Source organism: Pseudonaja textilis, chromosome 3, assembly GCF_049901715.1.
Source record: "Pseudonaja textilis isolate UNSWEBS1 chromosome 3, rPseTex1.2, whole genome shotgun sequence".
In the NCBI taxonomy this organism is placed as follows: domain Eukaryota; kingdom Metazoa; phylum Chordata; class Lepidosauria; order Squamata; family Elapidae; genus Pseudonaja; species Pseudonaja textilis.
The window spans coordinates 136,220,244-136,248,053 of NC_141992.1; the positions used below are offsets into that span (position 1 = coordinate 136,220,244).

General features: G+C 35.5%; 2 protein-coding genes across 27 annotated transcripts; one reads left to right on the forward strand and one right to left on the reverse strand.

Annotated features, from left to right (window-relative positions):
- Nucleotides 1-1,806: 1,806 nt before the first annotated feature.
- Nucleotides 1,807-15,079, reverse strand: PAK1IP1 (PAK1 interacting protein 1). 3 transcript variants are annotated; one of them, XM_026699578.2, is made up of 10 exons: nt 14,943-15,079; nt 12,511-12,673; nt 10,980-11,100; nt 10,316-10,390; nt 8,581-8,633; nt 5,490-5,635; nt 5,304-5,401; nt 4,690-4,789; nt 2,398-2,527; nt 1,807-2,308 (listed from the first exon to the last, which is right to left on the reverse strand). In XM_026699578.2, the coding sequence occupies exons 1-10, from the start codon at nt 15,003-15,005 to the stop codon at nt 2,160-2,162; spliced, it is 1,098 nt and encodes a 365-aa protein (XP_026555363.1). In that variant the 5' UTR covers nt 15,006-15,079; the 3' UTR covers nt 1,807-2,159. The 3 variants fall into 3 exon arrangements, with proteins under 3 accessions (XP_026555363.1, XP_087787015.1, XP_087787016.1); XM_087930889.1 differs by lacking the exon at nt 14,943-15,079 and adding an exon at nt 14,256-14,561; XM_087930890.1 differs by lacking the exon at nt 14,943-15,079 and adding an exon at nt 13,661-13,757.
- LOC113435619 (tRNA selenocysteine 1-associated protein 1-like) lies at nt 14,730-27,580 on the forward strand. Of its 24 annotated transcripts, none has more exons than XM_026699579.2 (11): nt 14,730-14,850; nt 16,610-16,776; nt 18,094-18,149; nt 18,356-18,471; nt 19,018-19,094; nt 19,187-19,311; nt 21,183-21,362; nt 22,393-22,512; nt 23,527-23,920; nt 25,644-25,686; nt 27,202-27,580. In XM_026699579.2, exons 5-11 carry the CDS (start codon nt 19,065-19,067, stop codon nt 27,336-27,338), a joined length of 1,029 nt encoding a protein of 342 aa, XP_026555364.1. In that variant the 5' UTR covers nt 14,730-14,850; nt 16,610-16,776; nt 18,094-18,149; nt 18,356-18,471; nt 19,018-19,064; the 3' UTR covers nt 27,339-27,580. The 24 variants fall into 24 exon arrangements, with proteins under 24 accessions (XP_026555364.1, XP_026555367.1, XP_087787019.1 ...); XM_026699582.2 differs by having other exon boundaries at nt 19,190-19,311; XM_087930893.1 differs by having other exon boundaries at nt 18,399-18,471; nt 18,903-19,094.
- Nucleotides 27,581-27,810: the final 230 nt, after the last annotated feature.

Below are 27,810 nucleotides of genomic sequence, written 5' to 3' on the forward strand. Positions count from 1 at the left end.
GTAAAAGGGGATATATGTGTTCATATAGCTATTGAGATTTATCCTATTCCAGGTTCAACATCGAAAGCACTGCTAATTTTACCACTTAGCAGAATGAGAAAACAATGTCAGGCTGGGTTTCCTAAGAGGTCGTTTAATTTCATGTATTATTGAACTGTTGATGCAAGTAGGGGAGGATTCTAGTTATTTTCTGTCCCTGATGCTAAAATAATTCTCTTTTAGTTTCAATACACCAGAAGTTGGAAGCAGAAAGAAGGGTTGGGGACTTCTTAAGAAGATATGAATTGAAGATGTCTCTGCAAAAGTGGAGCTGATGACCATGGCAAAGACAGAAGAACTGGTGAGTAGACTGGTTCTTCAAAACCTCTCTAGATAAGAAATCGGCAGATCATCCACATGTGCTCCAGAGGGCTACTCCTTGCAAAAAAATGTTCTTGAGTTTAAGCACTGGGGGATAAGGGATAAGCCATCTTATTTGCAACCATGGCAGAGCCTTTTAAAGGACACTAAGTACAGGTAGTCTTTAATTTACGACCACAATTGAGCCCAACATTTCTGTTGCTAAGAAAGACAGTTGGGTGAGTTCTTGCCCCCATTTCACCCCTTTTCTTGCCATAGTTAAGTGAATCACTGCAGTTGTTCAGTTAGTAAGTTATTAAGTGAAACTGGCTTTTTCGGTGACTTTGCTTGTCAGGTCATAAAAAGTTGATCCCATTTTAGGGACACTGCAAGTCATAAATATGAGTCAGAAGGGTTACTAAATTTGTTTATGCTTGTAATGAAAATTGGAAGTCATTTCTTAATATTCTTTTAATTATGTTCTTTTTTCTCTCTTATTTTTTCTTGCAATGTTTATTCTTATTCTTTTTTTCTTTAAGTCTAGTTTGTATTCATTTTTACTGTGGAAATCAAAATCCTTAATAAAAATTATACGCAAAAGAAAAAAATAAGGAAGTAGAAAGCAGTTGCTTCTGTTCTACTTCAATGGCCTTGGTACACCAAAAAGGAAAACCCTACAACCAATTACATTCCTAGACAGAGTTTACAGAACCAAGAATCCTACACTTCCAACGTCACCTAAACTTACAGGAACTGGGATAAAAAGAAAGTTTGCTCTTCACTGAAGCAAATAGACAGGCTTCCCTTGAATTGTGTCCAGGGGTGGGATTCAAATTTTTTAACTGGTTCTGTGGGCGTGGTTTAGGTGGTAGGCGTGGCATGGTGGTCATGTTATTGGCTGGGCATGGCCAACTCAATATCACTCACATCGAGGCATGCATCTCGTCTGGCCTGTCTTGACTGTGGGGATGCTGCAACAGTCGTAAGTGTGAAAAATGGTCATAAGTCACTTTTTTCAGTGCCATTGTAACTTTGAATGGTCACTCCACATAAGCAAAGTACCAGCAAAGGAGGGGAAAAAAACTCCATAGAAGTTCCTGAGACAGGAAGTCTAGTCCTGCCAAGAATGTAATAAGGGTTAACGGAGAGGTAGTTTCTGTAACACCAGAATGTTTCCTTCCTGCCTTCCTTACAGGATTAAGCCAGTAATTTCTTCTAACAACCAGTTCTCTGAACTGCTTAGAATGTTAACAACCAGTTCTAGTGAATAGGTGCGAACTGGTAGAATCCCACCTGATTGTGTCCTATTGATGTGTCTGAAAATATGGGCACTTGCTTATTTCTAAAGTATAGGATCCAATAAATAAAAAATTTAAGGGCAATATTCTGTTTCAATTTTTATCCATCCAGTATGTATATGAAACAGGTGGCCCTATAAATGCAATCAATCAATCAACTTTGAAGAAATTAATGTGTAAGATAACAATTTATTTACATGAATGCCTCCATGATAAGACTTTTAAGAAAACCTAAAATTATGTGTAAATATCAAAATATGTTAGCAACTTGGAAATAATTTTAAATAACAATAGGACATCTCACATACATTGTAAGATATTTGACTCTTATATTTTCAAACTTAAAAACAATATTCACAAGATCTGAGTATTGTTACCACTGAAATATAATAGCTATTTTCTAGAAACATCAATATATAAAATATTTTTAAGAGTGTACTGAAAATGAAAAATGCCTTAACGTGAAAAACAAATTGTTTAGTTGTTATTTATTTAGTATGGAATATGATAATGACTGCATATCTATTTTAATCTCTGTAACTTCTTCTTTTTCTGCATATTTCTTGATTTTCTTTTTAGAGTAGCTTTCTGGCCATCTCCCTCTGAAGGTTTATTACTATCAGTCCAACAAGTTTTCTTTTTCTTAAGTGACAGCTGCTCTGCTTCATGTACTGCAAAATAATTAAAACAAGTAAACAATTAATATAATTTTAAATTATGGTTTACCTGACAAAACGTTAAGAAAATTCTACAGTAATACCATGAGATGAAGACGGTGTGGCTTCATCGGGGATCTGCTCTGTTTCAAAATCTTTTTTGAGCCATACTGCTAAGCAGGTAAGCCTGGCTTTGGTATTGACTTCACATAGCAATGATGGAGCATTCTTAATCTGGGTGGGGAAGAGAAATCCAAGGCATTTATTCACATAAACTCCAGAAAAATAACCATGCCATTTTATAACAGCTAAGGCAATATTCATCACATTGAAGATCATTAGGGTTCTGCAGCATCCTCTTCATCAGACAATATTTTATACCAGATATGCAGATCTATCAGTACTTGTGTATTTGTTTATTTACATCCCATTATTATTTTACAAAGAATTCAAGGCAGTAAATTTGCAATTTGAATGGTGTATGAAGAACTATGGTGACACTAACGACAGATAAGATCCCAAATGCACTTTTGCAGCCTTATTTTAAAAGAACTAGCTTGTTAACTGGCCCTGTTTCTTAGAAAGCTGATTTAAGGATAGTCCGTGCTATAGCCATATACTTAGGACTAAGATCCATTGCACTGAACGTTTCCAAAAGGACAGATTAACAATTGATTACAAGTTTCCGATTTTATTGAATTTGATACAACTTATTTATGAAGTTTCTAATGAGAGATCAATGTAAGGAATATGCTTAGATGTGAACAACCGAAGTTGTACTTATAGCTGAAACTATATTTCTGTAGTATAAAGTTAGAAAGATTTGAATTCAATTAGATTGTTATTCAGTGGCAGATTGTACAGCTGAATAAAAGTGAAGGCTTCCATTAGTCGTGCAGAACTTCATTTGAATTACAGAATAAGGATTAATTTAATGATTTTTGAAGTAATTGTAAAATAAGCAAAGCAAAACCTTCAAACCTTTGCACGTTTACCTTTTCAAATGACAGTTCCTCTCTTTGAGTACAACACTGTTCTCAGACTTACCTATGTTGCAAGTTTCACTTTGATGCAGAAATAACCATTCATATGTGAATGTTTTTATAAAGTGAAAAAAGCTCTTTATGCATTAGTGAAAAAAAAGCAATCTTCCTCAAAGCATGAAAGCAGCATGGTGAAAGGTTTTCCCCAACTGAGCAAGCATAGGTTTGCTGCAGTCCCTTTGAGACTATCTGTGCACAGAAACGGACACGACTGCTTTAACACCCTGAGAGGGGTATTCTGTTTATTCTAATACTGTACATTTCACAAAGCATTGCTCAAATGCTTTGTACAACCCTAGAAAGCCATATAATAACAAGTGCCAGAATCACTGTGAATAGGACAGTGTACAGGTAATCCTCAATTTACAACAGTTCATTTAGTGATCGTTCAAAGTTACAATGGCACTGAAAAAGTGACCTATGACCATTTTTCACACTTATGACCATTGTGGCATCCTCATGGTCACATGATCAAAATTAAGATGCTTGGCAAATGGTTCATATTTATGATAGATGCGGTGTCCTGCGGTCATGTGATCATCTTTTGTGACCTTCTCATGAATAGTCAATGGGGAAGCCAGATTCTCTTAACAACCATGTTACTAACTTAACCACTGTGGCAAGAAAGGCTGTAAAATGAGGAAAACTGACTTAACAAATCTCTCACTTAGCAACATAAATTTTGGGCTTAAATGTGTGTTGAGGGCTACCTGTATACTTTTAATATTAACAAATAAACAATCAAAAATGTAATAATATAACAGAGGACAGGTGAAATATGTATCACATTAATTGTAAATGTTAATTTCTTGAAAATCACATCTACACAAAGTGCAACATAACCCTATCCACGTTTATTTAGAAATAAATCCCCTTGACATTAAAGCAAGCCAACTGAGTTCACTTAAAACTGCAGCTTTAAGTAGCGTGGAAATCATGAAATAAGTTAGATACAATTTTAAGTTTTAAGGACTGTATCCACTGAGGTTCTTCTCCTCATATACTTCCAATCCTTGTAAAAAATGTCTCTTATATGAACATTCAGTTCAATATTTTTACTGAATATTCAATATAGACAAGTGGTATAAGCCATTTATCTTCTATTAGACTAAATGTCTATGGAGATTCTCAGTCATCCGGGTCATGGTTGTCCTAAAAGTGCTTTTTCAAGAGGCAACTGGACTTTCTGCTTTTTCTTTGGAGATGTTTTGCTTCTTATCCAAGAAGCTTCTTCAGCTCTTCTATTAGACTATTTGTTCTTTGTGTAATTATTAATGGAAAGTTATCTCCCATTTTTCATACAATTCTAATTATTCTTCACAATATTTTTGAACAGTTTGATAATACACAAACCTTATCAATATCCAGATTCCACGCCTTAATGTAGCCATCACTTGATGCTGTTACTAGAATATGTAAGCCTTCCATTTTGAAATTGTACAGTGCTTTGATTCTAAGGATCAAGATATATTACATTTTTAAATTTAAATGAATTAAAAAAACAAGAAAATTCACAATATTCAAGAAAGCATTGCAAAATGCTAACAACTATTACTTAACCAAATTCTACCCATATATGAAGAACAATTAACTTTCAGTCATGCAATGGGATCTTACTTTGGTCCCTCTCTGCTGTACTCCAAACATTATCTTAGATATGAAAAAGGTGCAAGGGAAAGGAAACACAGAGTCTGACTTACCAATGGTATCCATTTTCATCATTATTTTCATAAATAATATAGCACCAGAGCTATAATACAACTCATCCAAAAGTGAGATAGTGGTATGTTCAAAGAGAAAAACTCATCTAAATACAAGTACTCCAACAATGAAAATTTAATACTGAGTTTTGATATTAGCCTTATGGCAGTTACATATACTATCAGTGAACAAAACTCGAAGTAAATAATATGTTAACATATACAGTTTTTTTAAACATATATAATTATTTAATGAATGAAAAATACCTGTTTTCATGAGCTTTAAATTCACAAAGGCATTTCTGAGATTTACAATCAAATAATCGTATGAATTCTTCATCTCCTGCAATAGCAAGTATGGAATCCTTTAAGGAAACGTGAAAAAAGTGTGCATATATGAGAATGGATTCATTTACAATATTCTAAATAATTTGATACTATTTTTCTACTTACAGTGATAAACTTTATTGAAGATATCCTCTTTTCTGTAGCAATGGTACCAGAGATAGAAGCAGTTTCCAGGTCATATATATCAATTTTGTTAGCTATAGCCACCACGTATATTTCACCACTAGGCGACCATTTAACAAGATGTGCATCTAAGAAATATAAATCAATAAATCATAGATTTTGAGAAAAAAATGATTAAATCACAGGTGTCATCTAATGCAGATGAGATTTGGCTCTATCTAATAGTGAATAGATGTTCATTTATTATTATTTAAAACTTGTCTTGAATTTAATGCCTTTACACTTTTTATACTCCTGGAATTCAAGATTTATTAGCCTACTTTTCTTTTGATGTTAAATAAAAATTCTTAAAATTCATATTAACAATCCAGTAATAGATTACTATGAATAATCTATTAGTAAAGACCTAAATATTAAAATTCAAGAAATACATCACACACCAGCACTTGGTAGTAGAACAGCTATAAACACCTTGGAAAAGATATTCAAAGACTTTGATGTCTCTATTCTCACAAAGATTAGAATTGTGCAAGCAATGGTATTTCCTGTGATACTCTATGACAAGGGTCACCAACACCTGGGCCATGGCCCACTACTGGGGCCTGGCCTATTCAGAATTGGGCTGTGTGAGTGGCTGGCCAGATTGCGTGCATGCAGCTGAACGAGTGAGTGGCAGGTCGGCGGGCACTCGTGCGCTAGCCCCGACATTCACAAAGTCAAGCTGTGAGTGTGCAACCAGCCCACCACTTTTGCGGCCCAGTTCCCCTCTCCCCCCATAACTGAGCCGCCAAGCTGCAAAAGCTGCAAAGAAACTGAAAATTGAAGTTTGAAGAAGAATAGGAAAACTTTTGTATTGGAGAAGACCCTTGCAAATATCATGAACAGCAAAGAAAACAAACTAATGAAAAAAATCAACTCAAAATTCTCACTCAAAGCCGAAGACTTAGTTCCTTGGAGAACGCCCTAATACTAAGAAAGGTTCAATGAAAATGCAAAGAACAAAAAGAAAAAGGATTCAGAGGAGTAATGAGTATACTGTTGTAAGACCCAAAGGATAGGGTTAGAGATGGAACGTCATGGAGGAAATCTATGTGGTCACTAGGAGTTGAAAACAACTTAATAGCACATAATAAATCAAAAATTAAAAAAGACATTTTCTTCTTTAAAAACATTTAATTAGTGAACTATAATAAATCAGAAAATATGAAGAAATACAACAAAAATATAAGTGCTAATAAAATTAGAAGAAAACATACAGAATAGTGATTAAATGTGACATTTAATGAAATTAAAAGTGTATTCATGAAGTGTTAATACAATCCTTTAACATTTTATTACATCTAGTCTGTAGATTTATCCATAGACCATCAATTGTTCTATGTTCTCTGGTACAATATGTTATTTTAATAAGTGGTATTTATATAACATACTAGATTCTCAATTTTCTGTTACTTAGGTTACTTAAGAGGATATGGTTAAAAGAAATAAAAAATGATATTCTATCACTAATTATACTTTCAAATATTCTCACAAGTGTTACAATTATTTGACTTTTTCTTCAAAATTGAATATATGAAATGAAATTAAAAAACAAAGAACATAGATCGAGGTATTTGTTTTATAAAAGATTTCTGTTCTACATCAAATTGCTTGAAATTAAATATCTTTGAGTTGAATAGAAGCTAATTTCATTAACAGAATAAAATAGACAATGATTTATTGATTTAACTTATAGAGATTTAAAGAATGTCTGATTCCAATCTACTCTAAGCACATTATATAATAAAGAACTAGAAAAATAAAATGAAGAAATGGATGATAAGAGTCCCTAAAAACATCACAAAAAAGGCACAATTTTACCCCAACCGTTCTGACAAAAGGATTGGGAGAACAGCCAGATTTTCAGTGCCTTTTACAGCAGTGGTCACCAACTGGTGGGCCAGGGACCAATGGTGGTCCGTGAGAAAATTTTGGTGGTCTACAGAGAAATGTTCCCCCCAAAGCAATTAATCCAAGCTGTGAGGGAACACAAGGCTGTGCCATCCACATGGCCCACCCACCCACTGCCCCCCACCCTTCGGCCTAGCGCAAACCTTACCATGAGTAGAGCCATGCGAGCTGGAACTGGAAGGTAAGACCAACAGCGGGGGAGGGAAATCTGCCCCAGGGTGGCTTGCTGACGTTGGAAAGTCAGTTCCATAGGACTGCAGTAGTCATAGGACTGGCCCTTTGGTCATCCCAGAGCAGCTACTCCTCTACCCAGGTGCACTGGCCTGCCATGGACTGGAGGAGTTGCTCCAGGATGACCAAAAAGCCAGTCTTGTGACTACTGCAGCTCTGGAAAATGGGACCAACTTTCCCACAAATGTCAGCAAGCCACTGTCAGTCAAAATTCATATTAGTGGTCCGCGGGGTTTAAAATTATGAGTTTGGTGGTCCCCGAGATCCAAAAGGTTGGCAACCCCTGTTTACAGCATCTCCAGGAAGGGAACTATATACTCTGGGGAATTCTACTCAAAGGACAGGCAGGCAGGTCATTGAGCACATTTGGAACGCTAGAGTATATTGCACAATAATGGCTATGATCATGGGACTTTATTTGACCATTCACAAAGCATCTGCTATGGTGGATATGGCTAATTACCAAGTAACAGAACTGCTCCCCTTTAGCCTCTTCAGAATGCAGTCTATTATGCCAGCTTTCTTTACTTTGTAAGTAAAGATCAACAGGTTGAATATGGAATAATAAGAACTCAACAAATTTTTAATGGCTACACCCAAACAATCTTTCAGTTTTCAAAGGTTTGTTGAATTCCTATTGTACAGTTTAAAATTTGTTGAGTTCTTATTATTCCATATTTAACCTGTTACCAGTAAGGCTAGTTATCTGCAGTAGAATTTTATAAAAAATCTGAGATGGTCCTTGACAAAGGTGGCTTAGTGCATTTTTCAAAATATATAATTATTTCCCAAGTTTTACTTTCACTAAACAGTGAAAGCTAACTTAAAGGTTTGCTAAATTTAAGTAATAATTGAGAATAAACAAAAATAAACAGCAAATGGATATACTTACTTTGTTTTATGTTTTTTATGAATGCAGATCTTCCTTCTACAAGGTTCCATGTTCTAAAAAAATACCAATACACACCTTTTGAATTGAAGACAACTTACTTATTTTAAAATTTAAGAAATGTTTAAAAGTAAACTCTTAATATTTTTATCTTGAATTTTAACTTCCCTATATTAAAGGGAAGTATTTAAAGAGTTAAAGCTGCTGATAAAATATTTATCCGTTAATTTGAATTTACAATATTAACCTGTCCATTGCTTCTTCCTAATAAGCAAGGTTGTTGTACACCAATAAGGAAAGTAAATCATTTTCATTTTTAGTAGTTATGGAAAAACATAGATGGTACAAATTATATGCAACATGGTTTCCTTTTGAGGAAAACCTTATGAGTGCAGAGATGGTAAGGAGCTTGGAGGCTAACCCTGTGAAGAGTGGTTAAAGCAACTTGGTATGTTTAGCTTAAAAGAAAAAAAAGGGAGATATGACAGCAATTTTCTGACACATGAAGGGCTGTCACAAGGAAGAGAAATAGCACCTAGGATAAGACAAGAACCAACTGGTGGAAGCTTTACTATGAAAGATACAAACCTGAACCAGGGAGCAACTTCCTAACTGTGAGAGCTATTAAGTGAGTGAAAAGGCTAGAACATATTTGAGTGACTCAATTGGCAAGATTAAGTTTAAGGGACATATTCTTAGCATTTTATTTTTACAAAAATAAATGCATTCATAATATTTTGATATTAAAAACTCTGTTCTGGGTTATATCTCTTGGCCATATGTAGCATAACCAAGAGAGGTAGTTATTATTGGTCAACCTGAAGAGTCGGACGGAGCAACAAAACAACTACTTCCTACCATAGGTAATGTTACTGTAATTTGGCAGTCTCGGTTAAAATGGGTGAGTATTACTAGAGAGCCCATTAAAAAGATAGAGATATAGGATGCTTGTTCTTCTGAACAACTAAGCTAAAATAGACATAAGGTCTTACATTATGTAGGTCTTTATTGATCCTGGATCTGAAAAGCCTGATCATTTCTTTATGTATGATTACCATCCCACCAAACTGGAATAAGTTTGTAAATGCACTTTATATATGTGGATGGGTCCATGTGTATTTTTAAAACAAGAGTTGTTTCAAAAATATTGGATTTAATTCTAAAAGTCTATTTATTTAGAAAATTAGTTTTGTTAGATTATTAACAGGCAGCCTGCTGTGAAATTCAGGTAGAAGTTGACTAATACATTCCTAGAGGAACTACTTTTACAGGCTAGTACGTTAGATTCCTCTTTAGCACCTCATCCTTTTGTGAAGTCACAAATTCAAATTTCTGATAGATTCCTGTCAATGGGAAACAGTTTCTTACATCTAAATATTGCATTATGTGCAAAATATTTTTAAATAACGTTCTTGTTTTTAGAAAGAGTCATGTTCTACCAAAGAAACTTTAGAGGCATGTGTGGAAGTTGGAAATGGAGATGGCAAGACAGAAAAATAGAGAATAAAATCATCTGTATAGTTTTGGAAGCAGACATTATAAGCTTCTTTTCATTTCTACCCCTTGTCATTTATTAATTAGATAATTTTTATTCTTGATACTTGTGCGTCTTTAAATTTGTTAACTTGTTATTTATTGATATTTATTCTCATAGCCTGCAACAGCGAATTGCTTTGAAGTTATAAAAAATAGCATTATCTTAAATAAAACTAAGGCCATTTGCAGTCTTATGACATACCTTAATGTTCTGTCTGTTCCTACTGATAAAGCCAACTTTCCAGAAGGATGAATAGAAAGAGATGTCACATGGCCTCTGATAAATAAAAAGCATCAAGAAGATTTTTAAAACAAATACTGTAGAATACACCATTATCAATATATTCCCTCATAATATGACCAAGTAAATATAATTATTATATTAAGTTTATGTTAGACCTTACATGTCAGTCCTGATGGTAGAAACTGAGAAATTAATTTCTAGCAACTGTAATTACTGATAGTTTCTTTCTCTTCCAATATTTAGAGATCAGTTTTGATTTTAACAAAAAATAGTGGTTAGGTTAAGTTTTTATTACTTTTTTTTATCACTGTTCTCTTTATTCTATTTTATATTTTTATTGCTTCTGAACTTATACATACATGAAACATACTCAATAGAAGCTTTGGTCATGGAGAAGCAAAGAAAGAAAGAAATGAAAAAGAGGTTTAAAGCAAAAGATGTGAAATTTAGTTTTCATCATCTATTTTACTTTTTTTTTCATTGCATACTATATCATTCTGGAGAATCTCAAATGTCTTGGAATACTTTTCCAGACAGGAGCAAACAAGCATTATTGTGGAAATAGAACATAGCTATGGATCCAAATTATTATACAATTATTATCAGATAAAGGAGAACATACTTGTGGGCTTTAATTGACTTCAAGCATTCCCATTTTTTTGTATTCCAAATACATATGAGACCATCTTCAGATCCACTCAATAGATGACCATTCCCATAGAATTCCAAGCAGGTTACAGTGCCTAAGTATCAACAAGAACACAGTTCTATTCAAGCCTTTTGGTTTAAAATGAAGTGTATTTCAAAATCATTTTATAGCAAAATCATAATTTTTATATCCCTACAAATTTAATGGCATGCTTTTAAATTTTATTTATTATCCTGCCTTTATTATTTTTTATAAATAACTCGAGGTGGTGAATATACCTAATATGCCTTCCTCCTCCTATTTTCCCACAACAACAATCCTGTGAGGTGAGTTGGGCTGAGAGAAGTCTAAAGTCACCCAGCTGGCTTTCATGCCTAAGGCAGGACTAGAACTCATGGTCTCCTGATTTCTAATGTGATACCTTAGCCACTAGCCCAAACTAGCTCTCATAGTGGCACAAAATAAAAAAAAATCTATGGTATCAGCAACAGACCCCCCTGAAGTGACAGTCTTTTACCAGCAGGGCTAACAAGCAAGTTAGCCACAAACACTCTGCATAGATAGTTGTTTCAGGCTCTATTCTCCAGCATCAACAAGGATATCCTTTTAGGCCATATTCATGTGCATTGCTTCCTCAAGAGATTGTTCCTTCTCTTAACTCGTTTAATTATTTGGCAGCATAGGACATGTTCTTGGAAGTGAGAACCTTAACAACTACCCCTGTTGGGTATATGGATACACCAACCAGGTTTGGGTTGAATAAATATGTAAACCTAGGTTAAGTGTTTTTACTCTGCTTGGGGGTTTATCCCCAAACACTAACAACCCCGTTTGAACCCATTAGGGCAGGGGTGTCAAACTCGCTGCCCCCGGGCCGGATGCATTATGTGCTGGCCATGCCCATCCCCATTTAGCGAAGGGGGGAAAGTTGCGATATGTCATGTGATGACAATGTGATGCTGCAAATTTGACACCCCTGCATTAGAGCAATTCCTATTAGCATTCTTACGTGAAAGTCTAATAAGGAGGTACTTGGTTCCATTTCTCTTTTGAAGAAGCATAATTTGTTGTTAAACTTCTCAGTTCTTGGCATCAAGAAAGACATTATTTTTGAATCTCCCAATAGGAAACAAATGTTTGTCAATGTAACCAAATACTGGATTAAAGTAATTTTTCTTAATAAAAATAATAATATACAAATGGAGCCTTTGCCTCTTCTGATTTTCCCATTCATTAACATAATAGTTCTGTCTGCCAATGAAATTAATAGGAATGTCTAATGTTATGCATAACATTAGACAAATGATATAAATTAAAAGTGAGCTAATTTATTTTTTATAATAATGTGATTATGCAAATGACATGGTTCCAAGAATACACCCTTCAATTTCACACATTTGTAAAAATAACACTTCTCCTCAAAATGAGTTTTCACCATACTGCAATCTTCCTGACAACTATGCCTCACTCATCCTATTTAAAACAAGAAGCATGAACTCCTTACCATTGTGGTGTACCAATGCTCCATGTTCTACCTTCTTTTTCATGTCATAGATTTGTATAGTTTCATCCTTGCTCCCAGTGACTACATATCTTTCATTCACAGCTACTGCCGACAGCGAAGCACTGTGGGCATGATGAGTAAAATCGGGAGCAACTTCCCAGTTCTGAAAATAAAATAAAAAATATCAGGAATAAAATTTGTTTAAAAATCAGTCAAATCAGCTACTGTGATTTTCCTATAAGATTCCAATGTACCGTTTTTAAAAAACAAAGTAAAACTTGTTTGAAAAGCACTTATCTTCACAGATCCTCATCTAGCAAATGTAGCATTGCATCTTCCAAATGCTCATCAAAAATTTTGATGAATGACATAACCTGACTCAAATGCTTGAATGGAAACATTCAGTACTAAGCTTTACCTTTCTTCTTCAAAATAAAGGATTTCAGATTACATTAGTATAAATTAGCAGAGTTGTTAAAATAGAAATTATATATTTAGAAAATGCTTTGTAGTAGTAGATTATTACAGCAGATTATCCTGCTATATGACTGTAAACTATCTACCTTATGGAGACAGGCATTTTTCAATTTGAAAGTAAAAACAGGATCATTAACCAAATCATAATACTTTCAGTCTTTTCCCATTGATCAGAACCAGTTCCATCTACTTGTTAGCAGCAATTATTATTGTCAATTACTACCATTACAGCTAGTGGGCTTAGATATTTATTTCATGGCCTCTGGATTTTACAATATATAACTAATTTTAGTTAAAACTGCATCTATGTAATCTAACTGCATTTCCACAAAATGAAAGCTTGTGACACATATTCATTTTTTAAAAGAACACTGGATTTTGTTAGCGAGTTCCGGATGAAGAGCCTCTCCATAACTAAAGGATGTTATTTTACGTAGACCATTGACAGTCTTATTCCGCAACCCTTTTTCTTTTTCTTTTTTTTTTTACAAATTTTGTTATTTATTTTTTAAATGCTCAGTTCTTAATTTCACTTCAGGCAATCAAATTGCACTTTTAAGTACACAAAAAACGAAATATACCAACAGCTTTTCTACACTAACTAGCAAACTTCATATGCATTGATTTCTTTTGTATCCATTACATGAACTGATTCCCCCTCAGGCTACATTACTTGGTTGGTAATGGTGGTAGTGATGGAAAATCAATAGGTTTGTATTTCTTTGATTATTTTTATTGAGTTTTAATGTAAGCTGCCTTGAGTCTTTCCACTTTGGAGGCTACGTAATCCTAATAAAGGAGGAGGAGTAATACAGGAAAAATCCTGCAATATTACAAGTTACGTTGATTTGTGCTTTCTTTACACACACACACATTAAATAACAATACAATGGAAGTCTTGCTATTAAGAAATTAGTTTAAGACTATTATACAATTAATACTTTGGTATGAACTGCAGTGTTTTTAAAAATCCTACAGTATACACTTTGGATGCTTAAAACACAGGTTCTACATGGCATTTAGCACAGATAGATTTTTTTTATTTTTAATATCTTAAGCTTTTAAAATACAACGCCAATCATTTAATTTTATAGTAGAAAGTTTACTGCACTGAAATCGTACAATGTCCTAATATGTACAGCACCACAATAAAAAAAAAAGGGGCGGGAGATCTTGTTTCCTTCAGGTGACAACCAGGAGCCTCCCAGGTTATTGCTTCCCAGCAGACGTCCCTTAAAACTCCGGCCATGTTTAAATTGGGAACCCACGTTTTGAGGTTTATTCCGGTGTGGAGGTTGGAAAACCCGTTGCTTACAACCACCAAGATCGGAAGGCGCTAACCACTCTCTATCAGGGGTCTCCAACCTTGGCAACTTTAAGACTTGTGGACTTCGACTCCCAGAATTCCTCAGCCAGCAAAGCTGGGAGTTGAAGTCCACAAGTCTTAAAAGTTGCCAAGGTTGGAGACCCATGTTCTATTAAAACCCTCCTTAGACCGCCCTCTTTGAAGCTGGTCTAAGCTAAAGGCTGACACCACATTGCCCCGTATCAAAGAACACAGGAAAAAAACTGCCGCGAACGACGTCATCCCGCACGGACGGCAATGCACGCTGCCCGGAAGGATAGAGGAGAGCCGTGAGGGGAAAAGCGTGTTCGGTCGACTGCGCGGGAAAGTCTCATTTCTTCCTCCCCCTCACCACGAGACCACGCCGGAACTCACGGAGGCGGAGCTACGCCGCCAAGGCTTCTGGGAAGGAAATTGAGCTAGACGAAGGCGAGCTCACGCGCCTTCCCCGCTGCTCCTTGCGCACGCGTTGGTAGCTCGCGATTCCGGCGGCGCTCGCGTAGCGTGCGGCCCTCGTGGTGAGTATAAAAAAGACCCGTCAGCGACTGAAAACTCTCGCCTTTTCTGTGTCCCCCGCCCCGCCCTTTCTCACTTTAAAAAAAAAACTTACCTCGGCCGGTTGTATGGAGAATCCGAACAGAATCTGTTCGTAACATCCCCCCAGGACCTCCATTTCTCGGCCTTCCTTAGCGACGCCTACTTAGTGCGGGGTCCTTTTCTTGCCTTTGAGTTGTAGCGCGGCCTCCTAGCCGCCTGTCCGTTTTTGTTTTTTGGGTTGTTGTTTTTTTTGCCTCGGAGGGAGGGGTTGTCTATTCCACCGCCTGAAGCGAGGAGCCGCGAAGTGGTGGCCGCTCCCCGTTTCCAGACCGAATCTTTGAATTTCTTTTGTCGCGAGGGGGGGAGAGGTAGGAACGATTCGTTTAAAAAGAAAAAGAAAAGAAACGGAAACAGGCAGTCGCGAAGACAACCCTGGGCGGAAGTCCGTGAAGAGGAGGGAGGGAAAGACGGCAGAGGGGAGGCCGATCGACGACGGCGGCGGAAGCGAGCGTTGCGATTTCCAAACGGCTAGTGATGGCGGCTGTCCGGAAGGTGATGCTAGTATTTGGGCTTTGAGGGGGCAAAGGGACGGGGTCCTTCGCCTCATGGACAAGTAATATGAAGAGATCCCCGATTCCGAACCTTTCCCCCCCCCCCACGGCTTCTCCTTCCCCCGCTAAGCACCTCGTGAGCTCTGCCCCGCCCCCAATAGGGAGGCCTAGCACGCGTTGGTGCCCTTTTTCTCTCTTTTTTTCCGTTCAGCCCTATTTAAGCTGCCACTGGATAGACTTTGCAGAGCTGCTTTTAATGGTAACTGGGATATAAACGGGGTGGGAGCCGTATGAATGAATAGGTTCGCGTGTATGCGCTAGCCTGTTCATGCCTACCTCCGCGCGTGCGCCCAGCCCCCCCGCCTTTTGAATTCCCTTTAGAAAAAGAAAAGAAAAACATCCATTGCAACTCAAATGAGTTTTCTCATTTAAATATTGTAATCTTCAACGTCGGTGTTTCAGAGTGAGCGTTATATCGAAAAGATTGAGATTTATTTTCCGACAATGAAGCTTAGTATTGCGACTGTTTAAAAATAGCCTTTTAATTTTAGCTGGTGTTTAAGTAGGCACAACTCCATGGGGGGGGGGTGAAGGTTTTTCTTCCCCCTCACCTCATAAATCCATATTCAAAAGTAAATGTTGACAGATTAAAACTAACAGGGCTTGATCAGAGAAAGAGATGACACTTCTGTCTAAGAACCCTCTTTTTCTAGTTCTGGACAAAATATATATTGAAAAACTAAAAATATAAATTACAGAAATGAAAAGCAACCCTTTAGAAGTCAGGCCCATTTTTCTCAGAGTGTGAAACATTCATACTCCAATGATTTTCTAATTTAAAAAACAAAACAAAAAAACACTTATTTTGTGGCATCCAGATTTTTATTTAAATGTATTTGAAATTTGGCAAATTAAACAAAAAGTTTAACACACTTTTTCCCTGAAAAAAAGATTTGGGGTTGGCACCTTCCAGTGACAAGGTGGTACCATCAGCTGTACTTTGCAGATATTGGAAGCTGGGATATAGTCACAAAAAAGTCTGCCCCTTTACTAAATCAAAACCAAATCATTAATGTTGATGTTTGAACCAGACGTGCAAATATTATTTTTTTTTTTACCTATTAAGTTCAGTACAGGTTGTCTTATGAAACAGTTTTTCTAATTCTTACCCTGTTTGTTTTTATTGTAGTGAAATTGCAAGTTCTTGAACAACCTTAGAGGAAGAAAGTACTGCTTGTTATTTTGGTTTAGATGGTTAAAGTAACTGGAGGCAAGATCTCAACTTGTTCTGGTACTTGCCACCTTCTGCTGATAAATTCTTTTAATTTCTTAAGTTTGTGTATTTGACAGTCACTGGTAAGTAAAGTAGCTGAAATTGTATTTATAAATGTGAATACCTACTTGCAAAGCAAACATTTCTTAAAAAGATTGTGAATCTGTTGATAGTTTCCTTGTAATTAGAGATTTTGTATTACTACTGAAATCGGTATAGTTTTCAGGTCATTGATTTTTTTTCCCTTCAATTTTTTTCCACATTTTTTAATGTAGACCAAGATTATGCTTGGTAAAATATGTAACTTGCTTTGGTGAATTTTACAAATCTACGTTATTTGACTTTTCTGGATATGGGGAAGATTTTATTGTAAAGCAATAGCTGTGTAACTAGTATTGCTTGCTCGTGAAACTGATTTTTTTTTTAAATTGAAAATGGCTTTTACCATTTCTGTCTAATGAACCCATACCAAGCTGTCCTTATCTGGAGACAATAGATCTAACTCAGTTATAATTTAATATTTTATGAACTGCAGTTTTATTGTAAATGAGTTTTTGTATACTTTAATGTATTTAGGCTAGATATTAAATGCTTATTTGGGGATTGTGTATTAAATGAAAACAATGGATACAGAATTACAGTTTGGTACAGAGTTAAGTATAAAGCAGGGTACAAATAGTCTTCACTCTTAATGATCCTAATTGTGATTGGAATTTCTGTTGCTGTATGAAGCAGTTAAGTGAAACGTGACTGCACTGTTTAGAGACAACAATTCTAGTGATGCAGTTGTTAGTCCAGGGCTCATCCTTTTGCCCTGTGACTCTCGCCTCCACTTCCAACTTCCCTCAACTGCCGATCTCCCTGCACGTCATCTCTGTCTTTTGGTTGCCTTGCACTCTGGTACCTTCTTGAGGGGCTACTCCTGACATTCACTGCCTTCTCTAGCTGCTGAAGAAGAAGCTGCATGAAAGCCAGCAGCTACTTTGAGCATGTCTTCTCAGCAGTGGTAAGAAGAATATAGTTGAAGGTCAATGGAGGAGGCCAGAGAGCATAGGGAACTGCAGAGACCGTAGGACAGATGGGGAGAGTTCAAGTGCAGTTGCAAATGCACATGGGCTGCCAATGCCAAACCTAAATTTTGATCACATGACCGCAAGTTCATTAAATATTTTTTCCCTGTCTTTACTTCCTAGTGACAATAATTTGCAAAAATAGCTTCTATTTTAGGATGGCACATTTTAATTCGAACTGGAAAAATGAATTCCGCAAACAGAAAAAATAAAACCTTTCTTTATTGAAGGCAACAAAATCAGAGAAAGCAGACATCTGGTATAGAGCATTGTGGTTGTTTCTGGTACAGTGATGTAATAAACATTAACCTTATCTTTTTTTTTATACAGCAGCTACTACAGGCTTCTTTTTCTTGCGAAGATAGCTTTCTACAATGGCTAGCCAGGTAAGATAATTTGACAAATGCAGTTGTATTATTAGCTAATTTGGGGGAAGCGCAACCTTGTCCATAATTCTTGGCAAATGGCAAACTTGAACCCATTACTCCTGGGGAAGGGATGATGGGTTTTTAGCCATATATTTCCCTCAGATAAATTTCTGACAAATTGTTCTCCCCTGCTGTGAAATCCTTAATCACGCCAACTGAAGCAGCTTGGGGACAGAACACGAAACTTTGCTTTCTGCACTATTGCAGTGAGTTCTTGTGGTGGGACTTTCCTATAACACTCACTATTTAAGATGCCTTCATTGGAACTACTACCATTCATGTAAGTAAAACTTAATAAAAATGTTGAATCTGTATCCCTGAGGTGAGATTACTGTCTACCTTTGGTTATGGCCTCCTTTCCTTTTCCTTCCCATATAGTTGCCTCTGCTGGCTTTTATTTATTTATTTTTTTGAATGTGACACTTTTGTCACTTGCATGTTACTGTTGTGAAAACCAGGCATGAGTTCCTTCGGCTGTGCTGTAGACTTATTCCAGACAATTTCCTTGAGATACTGGCCAACACCCTACTACAGAAGAGCCCTAAGTCCATTTTCTGTGTTTAAATAAACAGAAAGGGTGACATGGCTCTACACCTTATTCTGCTGTAATTTTTCTGAATGAATAAGCAGGGTCCTTTTGTAAAAAAAAAAAAAATCTTAAAATGACATGCTCAGTCAGCCTCTAATGATTAACCTTTTTTTTAAATGAAGGAAGCCGAGGGAGTCAAAATGTTGGCGTGAAAAGCAGTAACTCCGATAGCCAGCTTGACTAAGTCAGGGGAATATGGCTTTTCATACAATCCTTTGGCTCTGTTATTTTTGCCAGGCATTTTCCCCAGAGGCTGCTTTCCCTCATGGGAGGCGGAGGGAGAGATGGGACCCCAGGCTTCTGTCAAGGGAAAGGTGAATATGGGGAAATCACCGAGGTGGTGATCGGGAGAGGGAGGGAGGCATTTAATTGAGATGAAATACTGTATAACTGTTTTTCATTCTAGCAGGATACAGTGGGAAAGGCCAATAAGGAAAGCCTGCTTCTGTGGTGGAGATCCCCCCACAAAAAACGGAAGAAAAAGAGTAAAGCAAGAGCAGGAAGACCAGATTTTACTAGTATTCCAAGCAGGTGAAGAAATCTTGAAACTGACAAGAAAAAAAACTGGCTCTTGTCTGTATATAATACCTAAATCAAGTAGTGAGAATTTAATCAGAACCAACACACTCAATAGTCCAGAGCTTTGTGAATTGAAGAGCTGCTCATCACATAGCTAAAAAAAACAAAACAAAAAATAAAAAGGCAGTTGTACAGAAGTGTAAAATTTAGTTAGTAACTTCCAAAGGTTCAGTGGATCCGAACTGAAAAAAATGTGAAATGAAGTAAGTCAAAAAAAGCATTAGGCAATTGTTCGACAAGCATCTGGAGAACTTCTCAGCGCGATGGCTGCATTTGGCCCTTTGGGGTTGATTACTACTTCCCAGAAGGTTTCTTAATTTTACCTTCTTGGTGTTACATAAAACGTGATTTTCTGTTGGATCTTTTTTCTTCGATGCTGAAGGTTTCGCTACATTCTGCACTATATAAACTTCACTTTGGAGGATGCATGCTGAAAATTCACAACAGCCTTACCAATGCTAGAAAGCCAAGAAGCCTATTAATAGCATCACAGTTGGGATCTGAATTAGAAATGAAGGTCATTGCAAGATATTGGCAAGCATCATTTGTTTCCATAAATTAAGCTGGAGAGTTTTATTTAATATAGAAAAAAAATATAGTTTCTAATTAGATTCAAACTATCACAAGTTAGTTACTGAATGTTCTATTTGCCAGGAGAATTAATGATAAAGCTATTTGAAGGTTACTTGTTATTCAGCCTTCAACTGAATGGAGTATGTAGATAGGAAGTATGTATTAAATTGGCATTATTTATCATGTTTGCTGACATTAAGCTAAAGTGTGTGTGTATGTGTGTGTGTTTACTATTCAGTTCAAAACAACACTAGTACTTAATACAGTGTTTTGGAGAATGGTTAATTTGAAATATAAAAGACATGGTTCTGTTGTATATGCTTCTATTACTTGATCACGTTGTCTTCTATTTAACAGAGTTAGAATTGGGAATGTGAAAATACATTTTTATGTTAGATACACAAGTGCTGAATAACTCATAAAAAGACATCAAAATATTTAACAAGCTGATAGGAGTAGAAAGTTCCAAACTGTTCCAATTGTATAAGCAAAACAAAAAATAGAATTAGTAGATAACTTAAAATGTAGATATTTTTTTTTCTTTTTCTTTTTAATTTTAAAGGGTTCAGATTGAAAGTTGAACCTGTTTAATATTTTAATGACATGGCCATCAGAAAATCCCAAGCTGTAGCTAAATGTGAAAATTCAAAAAAAAAAATTCCCAGAAGGTATATAAATTATTTTGGTATAATTTTAAGAAACTTCATGGATGAATCGTTTTACCAGGGCAAAAAACCCAATGAGCAAATAAAAAGAAAATGAAATTTTATTAAGTGCCTCAATAACCTTTAAATTTGTAGTGTTTGGTCATTCTGAAGTAATTGTTGAGAAGCAAGTTTTTAAAATGGTACCTTCTCTCATAAATATTGGTAGTAATATTTGGATTAAGTGCATTGAGGAAGGCTATTTTGAGTTACAGAAAGTGCAAGGCCAATTATATTATCTATGATCTGCTTATAACTGAAATTAGCACTAGCCAAGTTTAACTGCATAAGACTTAAGTGGATTTCTTCAGTCTGGTTGCTTTTAAAAAATAATAAAGAGGAATATTGTTCAGACATGACCAAGATACTTTTTTCTGTGTATGGTGCTAGTGATGCACCATGAATAAGGACAAACAAGTATTGGCTGGATCAATCCTAGGTAGGTATTCTGGGTTACGTTCACTGGAAGGTAATCTAGTGGAGACAGGGTTCTGAGGTTTACATTGCAAGATGATTAATCATGTTTTTTCTTCTAATTTCTTCCAGGCCAGAATTTGTAAGGCAAGAATTTGTTAGGGCAGAAAGTTTTTCCAGGCCTGAATTTGCAATATTTGTAGGAGAGTTAACTCCTGAAGTGGATGACTTTTTGCTGTATGACTATTTTTTTAAAAAGTATCCATCATGTATAGACTGTAAAGTGGCCACAGACCTGCTGGGATATTCCAGGTATCCTATTATGAATTAAAATGTGCATGAGTATGTAGTACAGATTTCTCAATTACATCAAAACCTAAATGTTGTATTTTCTCAAATATTTTGAAGTCAATCAGAGATAGTTGAATCAGCATTATTCTGTATTCTTGTTTTTTAATGTTATGCGGTACACTGTGATATATGAATGAAAGGTACGGTTTTAGTGAAATACATATTTTGGGATGTCTTTACATCAGTTAATGCTTTAGAAAGAGGCTTTGTCTGACCTGCCCCAGTCTGATTCCTTAGGAAAGAAGACCCTTGACTCCATTTGGTTGAAGTCATGGGTTCCTTTATTAAAAGATGCTGGCTGTAGTAAAGTCAGGCTAGAACTAAATTTTCCACGCCCAAAACAATACAGAAAATTTCCCCACATCCCAGCCCTCCCCCATATTTTCAGCCAATAAGAGTCTGCCTAAGTGTTTTTAGAATACTGAGATGTTTAGGGTAGCTCTCCTTTTTTTCTTAGGATGCATAGCCTTCGGTGCTGGCACAAACTGGTTCCGAGCTCTGCTCTTCATCAAGCAGTCTTTCCCCCCTCCTAATTTTCCTATCACAGTACACATGCAGTTTGATTGCCCATTTGTTGTGTTTCCCTCCTCTCCCCAGCCTTTGATGGCAGTATGCATGGCAGCCCAACAGGCTCTCTTTATAAAAATCAGATGAGATAATTTTATAACAATGCAAAATGTATAAGAGAATAGTTTCTCGTATTTGAAATGGTTTGAATATATTGTAGAAACAGGGACATGTTAATTGGGATCAGGTACAATTTTTGTTGTTTATAGAGGGTATGATATCATTTTCTTTAGTAGAATTAATGTCACTGATTGTTGAAAATGTGGGCACTCTTAGACCCAGGTTGTGTTAATATGCCCATGTGTGTTATTTAAATGATATTCTAAATAATCATTTGCAGTGCAGTGAAAATATAATTGAAGATAAAATATTGTATGTACTTTTTTGGCAATATTACTGAAGTTTGTCTTTTAAAACTCCACAGAGGTTATGGTTTTGTCAGATTTTCTGATGAAGGCGATATGATGAGAGCACTGCAAGATTGTCAGAATGCACCTGGTCTAGGCGGAAAACGAATCCGATTGACTTTAGGAATTTCTAAAAGGTAGTTGATGCGAAATTAACAAATCTTTTGGGTTTCAAATCTCTTATGAAATTGCCATTGTATCTGATTACGAAAAGATTTTGGCAATGTTTCCCAAAATGTTTTGTTCTCCTTTTTAAATAATACAGTTGTTATGAAACATTCAATATATAAGCAGGTCAGCTTCTGTTTTTTTAAAAAAGTACTGAATTAATGCACTTTAATTCTTTGCAAAATTACATTGTGTCAAAGCATGCATATAAGTAATCAGGGTCCATAACTTGTTCTACTAGGGGTTTGGATATTTTAAGTTGTTCTTCTGCCACTTGGATCCCCTTCTCTTCTTCCTTAATGATACTTGAATTTCTTTGCTTGCTTATTTTTATTCTAATTGGATGAAAATAAAATTGTAATATATTTTAATGTATATGAGTTCTCAAACTTTATTTCCTTTTAAAGTTCACAATAATTTTAGAGTTGATTCTATGATTATCTTTTACATTAAAGAAACAAACTGTATCTAAAGAAAATATAAAGCCCTTTTTGTCCCCAAAATTCAATGAATACTTTCAATTTAAAAAAAATACAGCATGTAACTGTAGTTATAAAACACTCTGCTGCTGCACTCCAGGGCACCACAGCAAATTCAAAGGGTATAGTGGGATATTTTAATGAAGTACTTAATAAACAGAATTGTTAGTTTGCTGTGGCATCCCAAGATGCTGCAATGCACAATTTGGAAACCTTTAGAGGTAGAAAGTTTGGGAACCTCTTTGTATAATGTTTTTTCCACAATGTATTCTCTTAAATATGTAATTTTATTTACATAAATAGATTTGCTTATATGTGTACCAAGCAAAGTTAACTTGTTTAAAGTAAATGGAAACAGAAGAAATAAGAAAAAGTAGAATTTTTGCTATTTGAAGTAACAGTAGTGTTGCCTGTGGCAGCTTTTTTTTTTTTGAAGGATTTTCACTATTCAGTTGTAAAGAGTGCTCTTAAATTCTAATTTAATCTATTCCCTTTGCGTTTTAGACTGAAAGCAGAATTTCAAAGGTACCAGCCCTATAGTTATAATGACTATTACCAAGACTATCAAAACTATTACCGCCAGTACAATTATGATAGAAATGAACGTTATGACCGATTTGATCGCTATGACCGTTTTGACCGTTTTGATCGAGGCAGCCGTTTTAGTGATCGTTTTTCTGAACGTTACTCTGAGCATTTTGGTGATCGTTTTTCTGAACGTTATGCTGAGCGATTTGGTTCTCGTTTTGGTGAACGCTATGAATATCCTGAGTATGGAGATTATCCTGAATATGCAGATTATAATGCCGAGTATGGTGATTATAATTACGCATCTTATGAAAGGATGCAGCCTACTGGAAATATGGGACAACAAGCAATGAATCCAGCTTTATTTCAGGTATTCACATAAATTAAAATCAATTTTTCTTAGGGGTACCTTCATGACCCTTTGCCTTTCAGAGCTTTGGAGTTTCATGATTCCTAGTTTACTAATTGAAAATTACAAGTTCTGAAGTTCAGTATTTCTGGAAATGCCAGGGTTCATAAAGTTTTTTTAATGTTTTAAATGTTGGCTGCTTTTCAGTGTCTTCAACTGCAATAAACTTTAAAATGGAGACATTGCAAAGGTTCTGGATAAATGGTTCTTAGGCCTATATTTCTGTAAGATGTTTGAATTTAAGATAGTGGTGTCCATTTCTTCTTTAAAAATGGTATTTTGCTTTTTTGTATAACCGTTTGTGTGAGTATGAAATAGCTAAAAAAATAGAAGATAAATTGACAAAAGTCAAAGATAAGCTCTTAATAAATAGTGCTCAACTAGGCAAAATACTACCTATACTAGATATTCTCATTCCACCCAATACACAAGCCTTTCTAAAAGGTGTTGAATCTTCTACAAAAGAACACATACACTGTTGCTTCTTTATTCATTGAAACCTTTTCTAATCTTAATCCCCTCAAAAGTGGTGCTTCAGTTTTTGAACATGTCGGCTTCCCTGACTTCCTCTTTTAGTTAAAAAATTGTTTTGAAAAATCAGGAGAGATTAAGATAAGGAAACTTGGCAAAAGTCAAGGGGAATTTCTACAAGCACTCCGCTTAAAATTCTAGATTTAGTACATTTGTGAAAATTTCTCTCAGGATCACTGTTTTTATATTAAGATTAGAAAAAATGAACAATACAAAAATAAGCAAATATCAAACACTAGAGGCAATTAAACAAAAACTAATAGAAATGGAAAAAAGCATCAGAAACAATACAAAACTTCTAAAATATATATAAAACACTTTTAAAAAAAAAATCCCATTGTACTATGTTATCAATAGAAAGGCTACAAAGATTGTCTAAGATGCTACTATCTTGCAGTAAAATATAATACCACTATCAAAAAAGAACACATCCATTCATTCTCTTGTGTGAAAATTTTGCCTTTTCCAAAGAGTATAAATTACATATTTCTCTTACTATCACTTTTCCCATTTTTTGATGAACCAATTTTTAGTTTCAAATCCATCAATATCAACCATTTTAATGTGGCATTATTGGAGATTTCGTCCATGATTAACAAAGTCCAATAGTATCCACTTTAAAAATGTTAACTTTTGGACTGGTTTACCATTGTTGTAGTGTTTTCAATTTCAGCATGTTTTGATGGCCCCAAATATGGGCCAAATGCCTTGGCTATTTGAAAGATACTTGAAGTACTTTCTCATGTGATAGAATCTACAATGGAACTTAAATGTCTCTTGAATATCCCCCCCCCCCCCAGATATGGTTATTTTGTTACCTTATTGCTTCGCTCTGTTGCTAAGCATGATTTGGAGTTTTTAAAGTAAGTTGGATCCATAGTCTTTGCCTCAAAAGCTTTTTAAGAAGTAAATAAGAATTTGTTTTGTCTACACCCTGGTTCTATAAAGCGACAAGCCAGGATCAGTGGAAAATAAAACTGAAAAGTGAAAATGCCTCTGAATACATAGGAGGCAAGCATAAAAGTCAAGAGATGCTCATATGTATGTATATTTGTCCCCTCCATTGAAAAAATATGTATGGGGTTTGTTTTTTTTCTTCACTACAAAAATTTTTAAAAAATTAAGACATAATAAATTCTTTTTTTTTTTTCAGGATACCTGTGGTATGATTTTAAATGATGATCTAGTAACAGAAGGTAATGTTGATATTAGTATTTCCATATAGAATTAGATCATCACATAGTTTCTCAGATTAGATCTTTGAAAATGTAATCTGGAAGAATATCTTTGAAGTATTGTTTGATAGGGTAGCTGTTTACTGTTTGAAATTAACTGCATTATAATCTATCTGGCTGTAGCCTTATGTATTTGAATCTTGTTGATAACATAAAAATGAGCATGAGGGTTGAGCAGAGATTGTAGGTTGTCATGTGATGCCTGAGTTTACATGGCATTCTAACATAAAGTTTCATGATTTTACTTCACAGTTGTATGTGAATTCAGCTATTTTAGCATAAGCCATAGATGTTTATCTTGTATAAGCCTACTTATTTCAGTAAAATATAGATAGTTTACGGTTAATGCAGTATAAAAACAATTTTCTCCTGAAATAAGCCAACCTTAATTTTTCTGGGTAATTTGTGCTTACAGGTAGGTTTTGCTTAATATCTTCTTATGCAGCCACCATTTAACGATACAATGGAGCTGAAGGGGGGTGCGGGGGGGGCTTAGGTCATTGTAGTTACAACCTTCATAGTGTCCATGCTATCACATGATCATAGTTCAGATGCTTGGTAACTAGCTCGCAATTACAATGTTGCAGTGTTCCATGATCCTATCATCACCATTTGTGATCTTCATTGCCAGCTTCCAACAAGCAAAGTCAATGGAAAAGCCAGCAGAAAGTCACAAATGGTGAGCATGTGACTATGGAATGCTGCAACCATGTTGGATTCACTTTATGATGACAACTGGGGCTGGTAGAATTGTTATACGTTGGCACAATCACATGACATATCTTACAACCATGTCAGTTTGTAATGGATTTTCTGATCCCGGTTGCCATCCATAGGCAAAGACTATTTGTATTACTTACAAGACTTTATTTACTTAATAAACTATATTAGCAAGAGCACTTAGACTTATATACCGCTTTACAGTGCTTTAACGCCCTCTCTAAGCGGTTACAGAGTCAGCATATTGCCCCCAACAATCTCGGTCCTCATTTTACCTACCTTGGAAGGATGGAAGGCTGAGTCAATCTTGAGCTTGGTGAGATTCATTCTGCCAAATTGCAGGCAGCCGGCAGTCAGCAGAAGTAGCTGGCACTCTAACCAGTGCTGATTTTCTCCATGAACTCAAAATCAAAAATGTTTCTAAATATATTGCTTTCAGAGGACATAGCCAGATAAAACAACAAAAACAACAAAATTAACAATGCCTTTAAGGTATTGTTAAGTAATAATAAATTTGTGTTTCAGGTGCCCCAAGTGTCTTTGTTGAATATATTCAATATTTTTGGTACTTAAAATGGAACAAAAGATATTTGGTAATCTTCAATTGCTTTGGACTAAATTTTCATAACTGGCCACATTCACTAGATAGTTGATTGCTTATAACATCTTACGGGCATCAGAATGTTTATATTTAAAAGTTTTCTTTAATGCAGTTCTGCCAGTGATTTGCTTACTGACTCTTGTTTATTTGAACAGATCCACAACTCAACATAGATGTTCATAGAATGAACAGAGAATTTATGGTGAGAAGTGAAGAACTTTTTGACACACTTATGAGCTGTCATTGGCAACCTCTGGACACAGTTACTTCCGAGATCCCTACTGCTTACTAAAAGTGTCTTATGTTAACACCATAGCATGACTATTTTGACCAAGGTGCTAAATTGACATTTCTTCTACATTACTTTAGATCCTAAATTTTAAAGCACAGTGTTGGATTATTATTTTTTTGCAATGCTTTGATGGCCTTTGTAATTTTGTTCATCAGTATCTTGAAATCATGTAAATATTCTGGAAATGTAAAGAGTTAAATATGGACTTGCTTATGTAAATAATAAAACTTTGTTTCTGCAAACACTCTTGTAAAATCTTTTTTTTTACCATAAAGGATATGCCTACTTGGTACTTAGATCCTCAGTGGCACATTAACCTAGTTGATTTCTGGTGGAGGCGGAATTAAATTGGGTGGACTTTTGATTCGTCTAGCAAGTTGACATCATGCAAGACAATATATAAGAACAAAAAGTCCATTTATTTATTGGTATCTGATGTCTTGCTTATGATATTTTATTAAAATATTCATTT

What these genes read in the sequence shown, in the direction of transcription:
- PAK1IP1 (XM_087930889.1), bottom strand. Translation starts at nt 14,459, where the DNA reads ATGGGTCTCCAACCTTGGCAACTTTTAAGACTTGTGGACTTCAACTCC. An exon ending in AAGTCAATTAAAGCCCACAA is followed by an intron (nt 10,391 to 10,979) that starts GTATGTTCTCCT and finishes TTTATTTATCAG; the next exon opens with AGGCCATGTGACATCTCTTT. An exon ending in CACACCGTCTTCATCTCATG is followed by an intron (nt 2,309 to 2,397) that starts GTATTACTGTAG and finishes ATTATTTTGCAG; the next exon opens with TACATGAAGCAGAGCAGCTG.
- LOC113435619 (XM_026699579.2), top strand. Translation starts at nt 19,065, where the DNA reads ATGGGACCCCAGGCTTCTGTCAAGGGAAAG. An exon ending in ACTTTAGGAATTTCTAAAAG is followed by an intron (nt 22,513 to 23,526) that starts GTAGTTGATGCG and finishes TTTGCGTTTTAG; the next exon opens with ACTGAAAGCAGAATTTCAAA. An exon ending in TGATGATCTAGTAACAGAAG is followed by an intron (nt 25,687 to 27,201) that starts GTAATGTTGATA and finishes TTATTTGAACAG; the next exon opens with ATCCACAACTCAACATAGAT.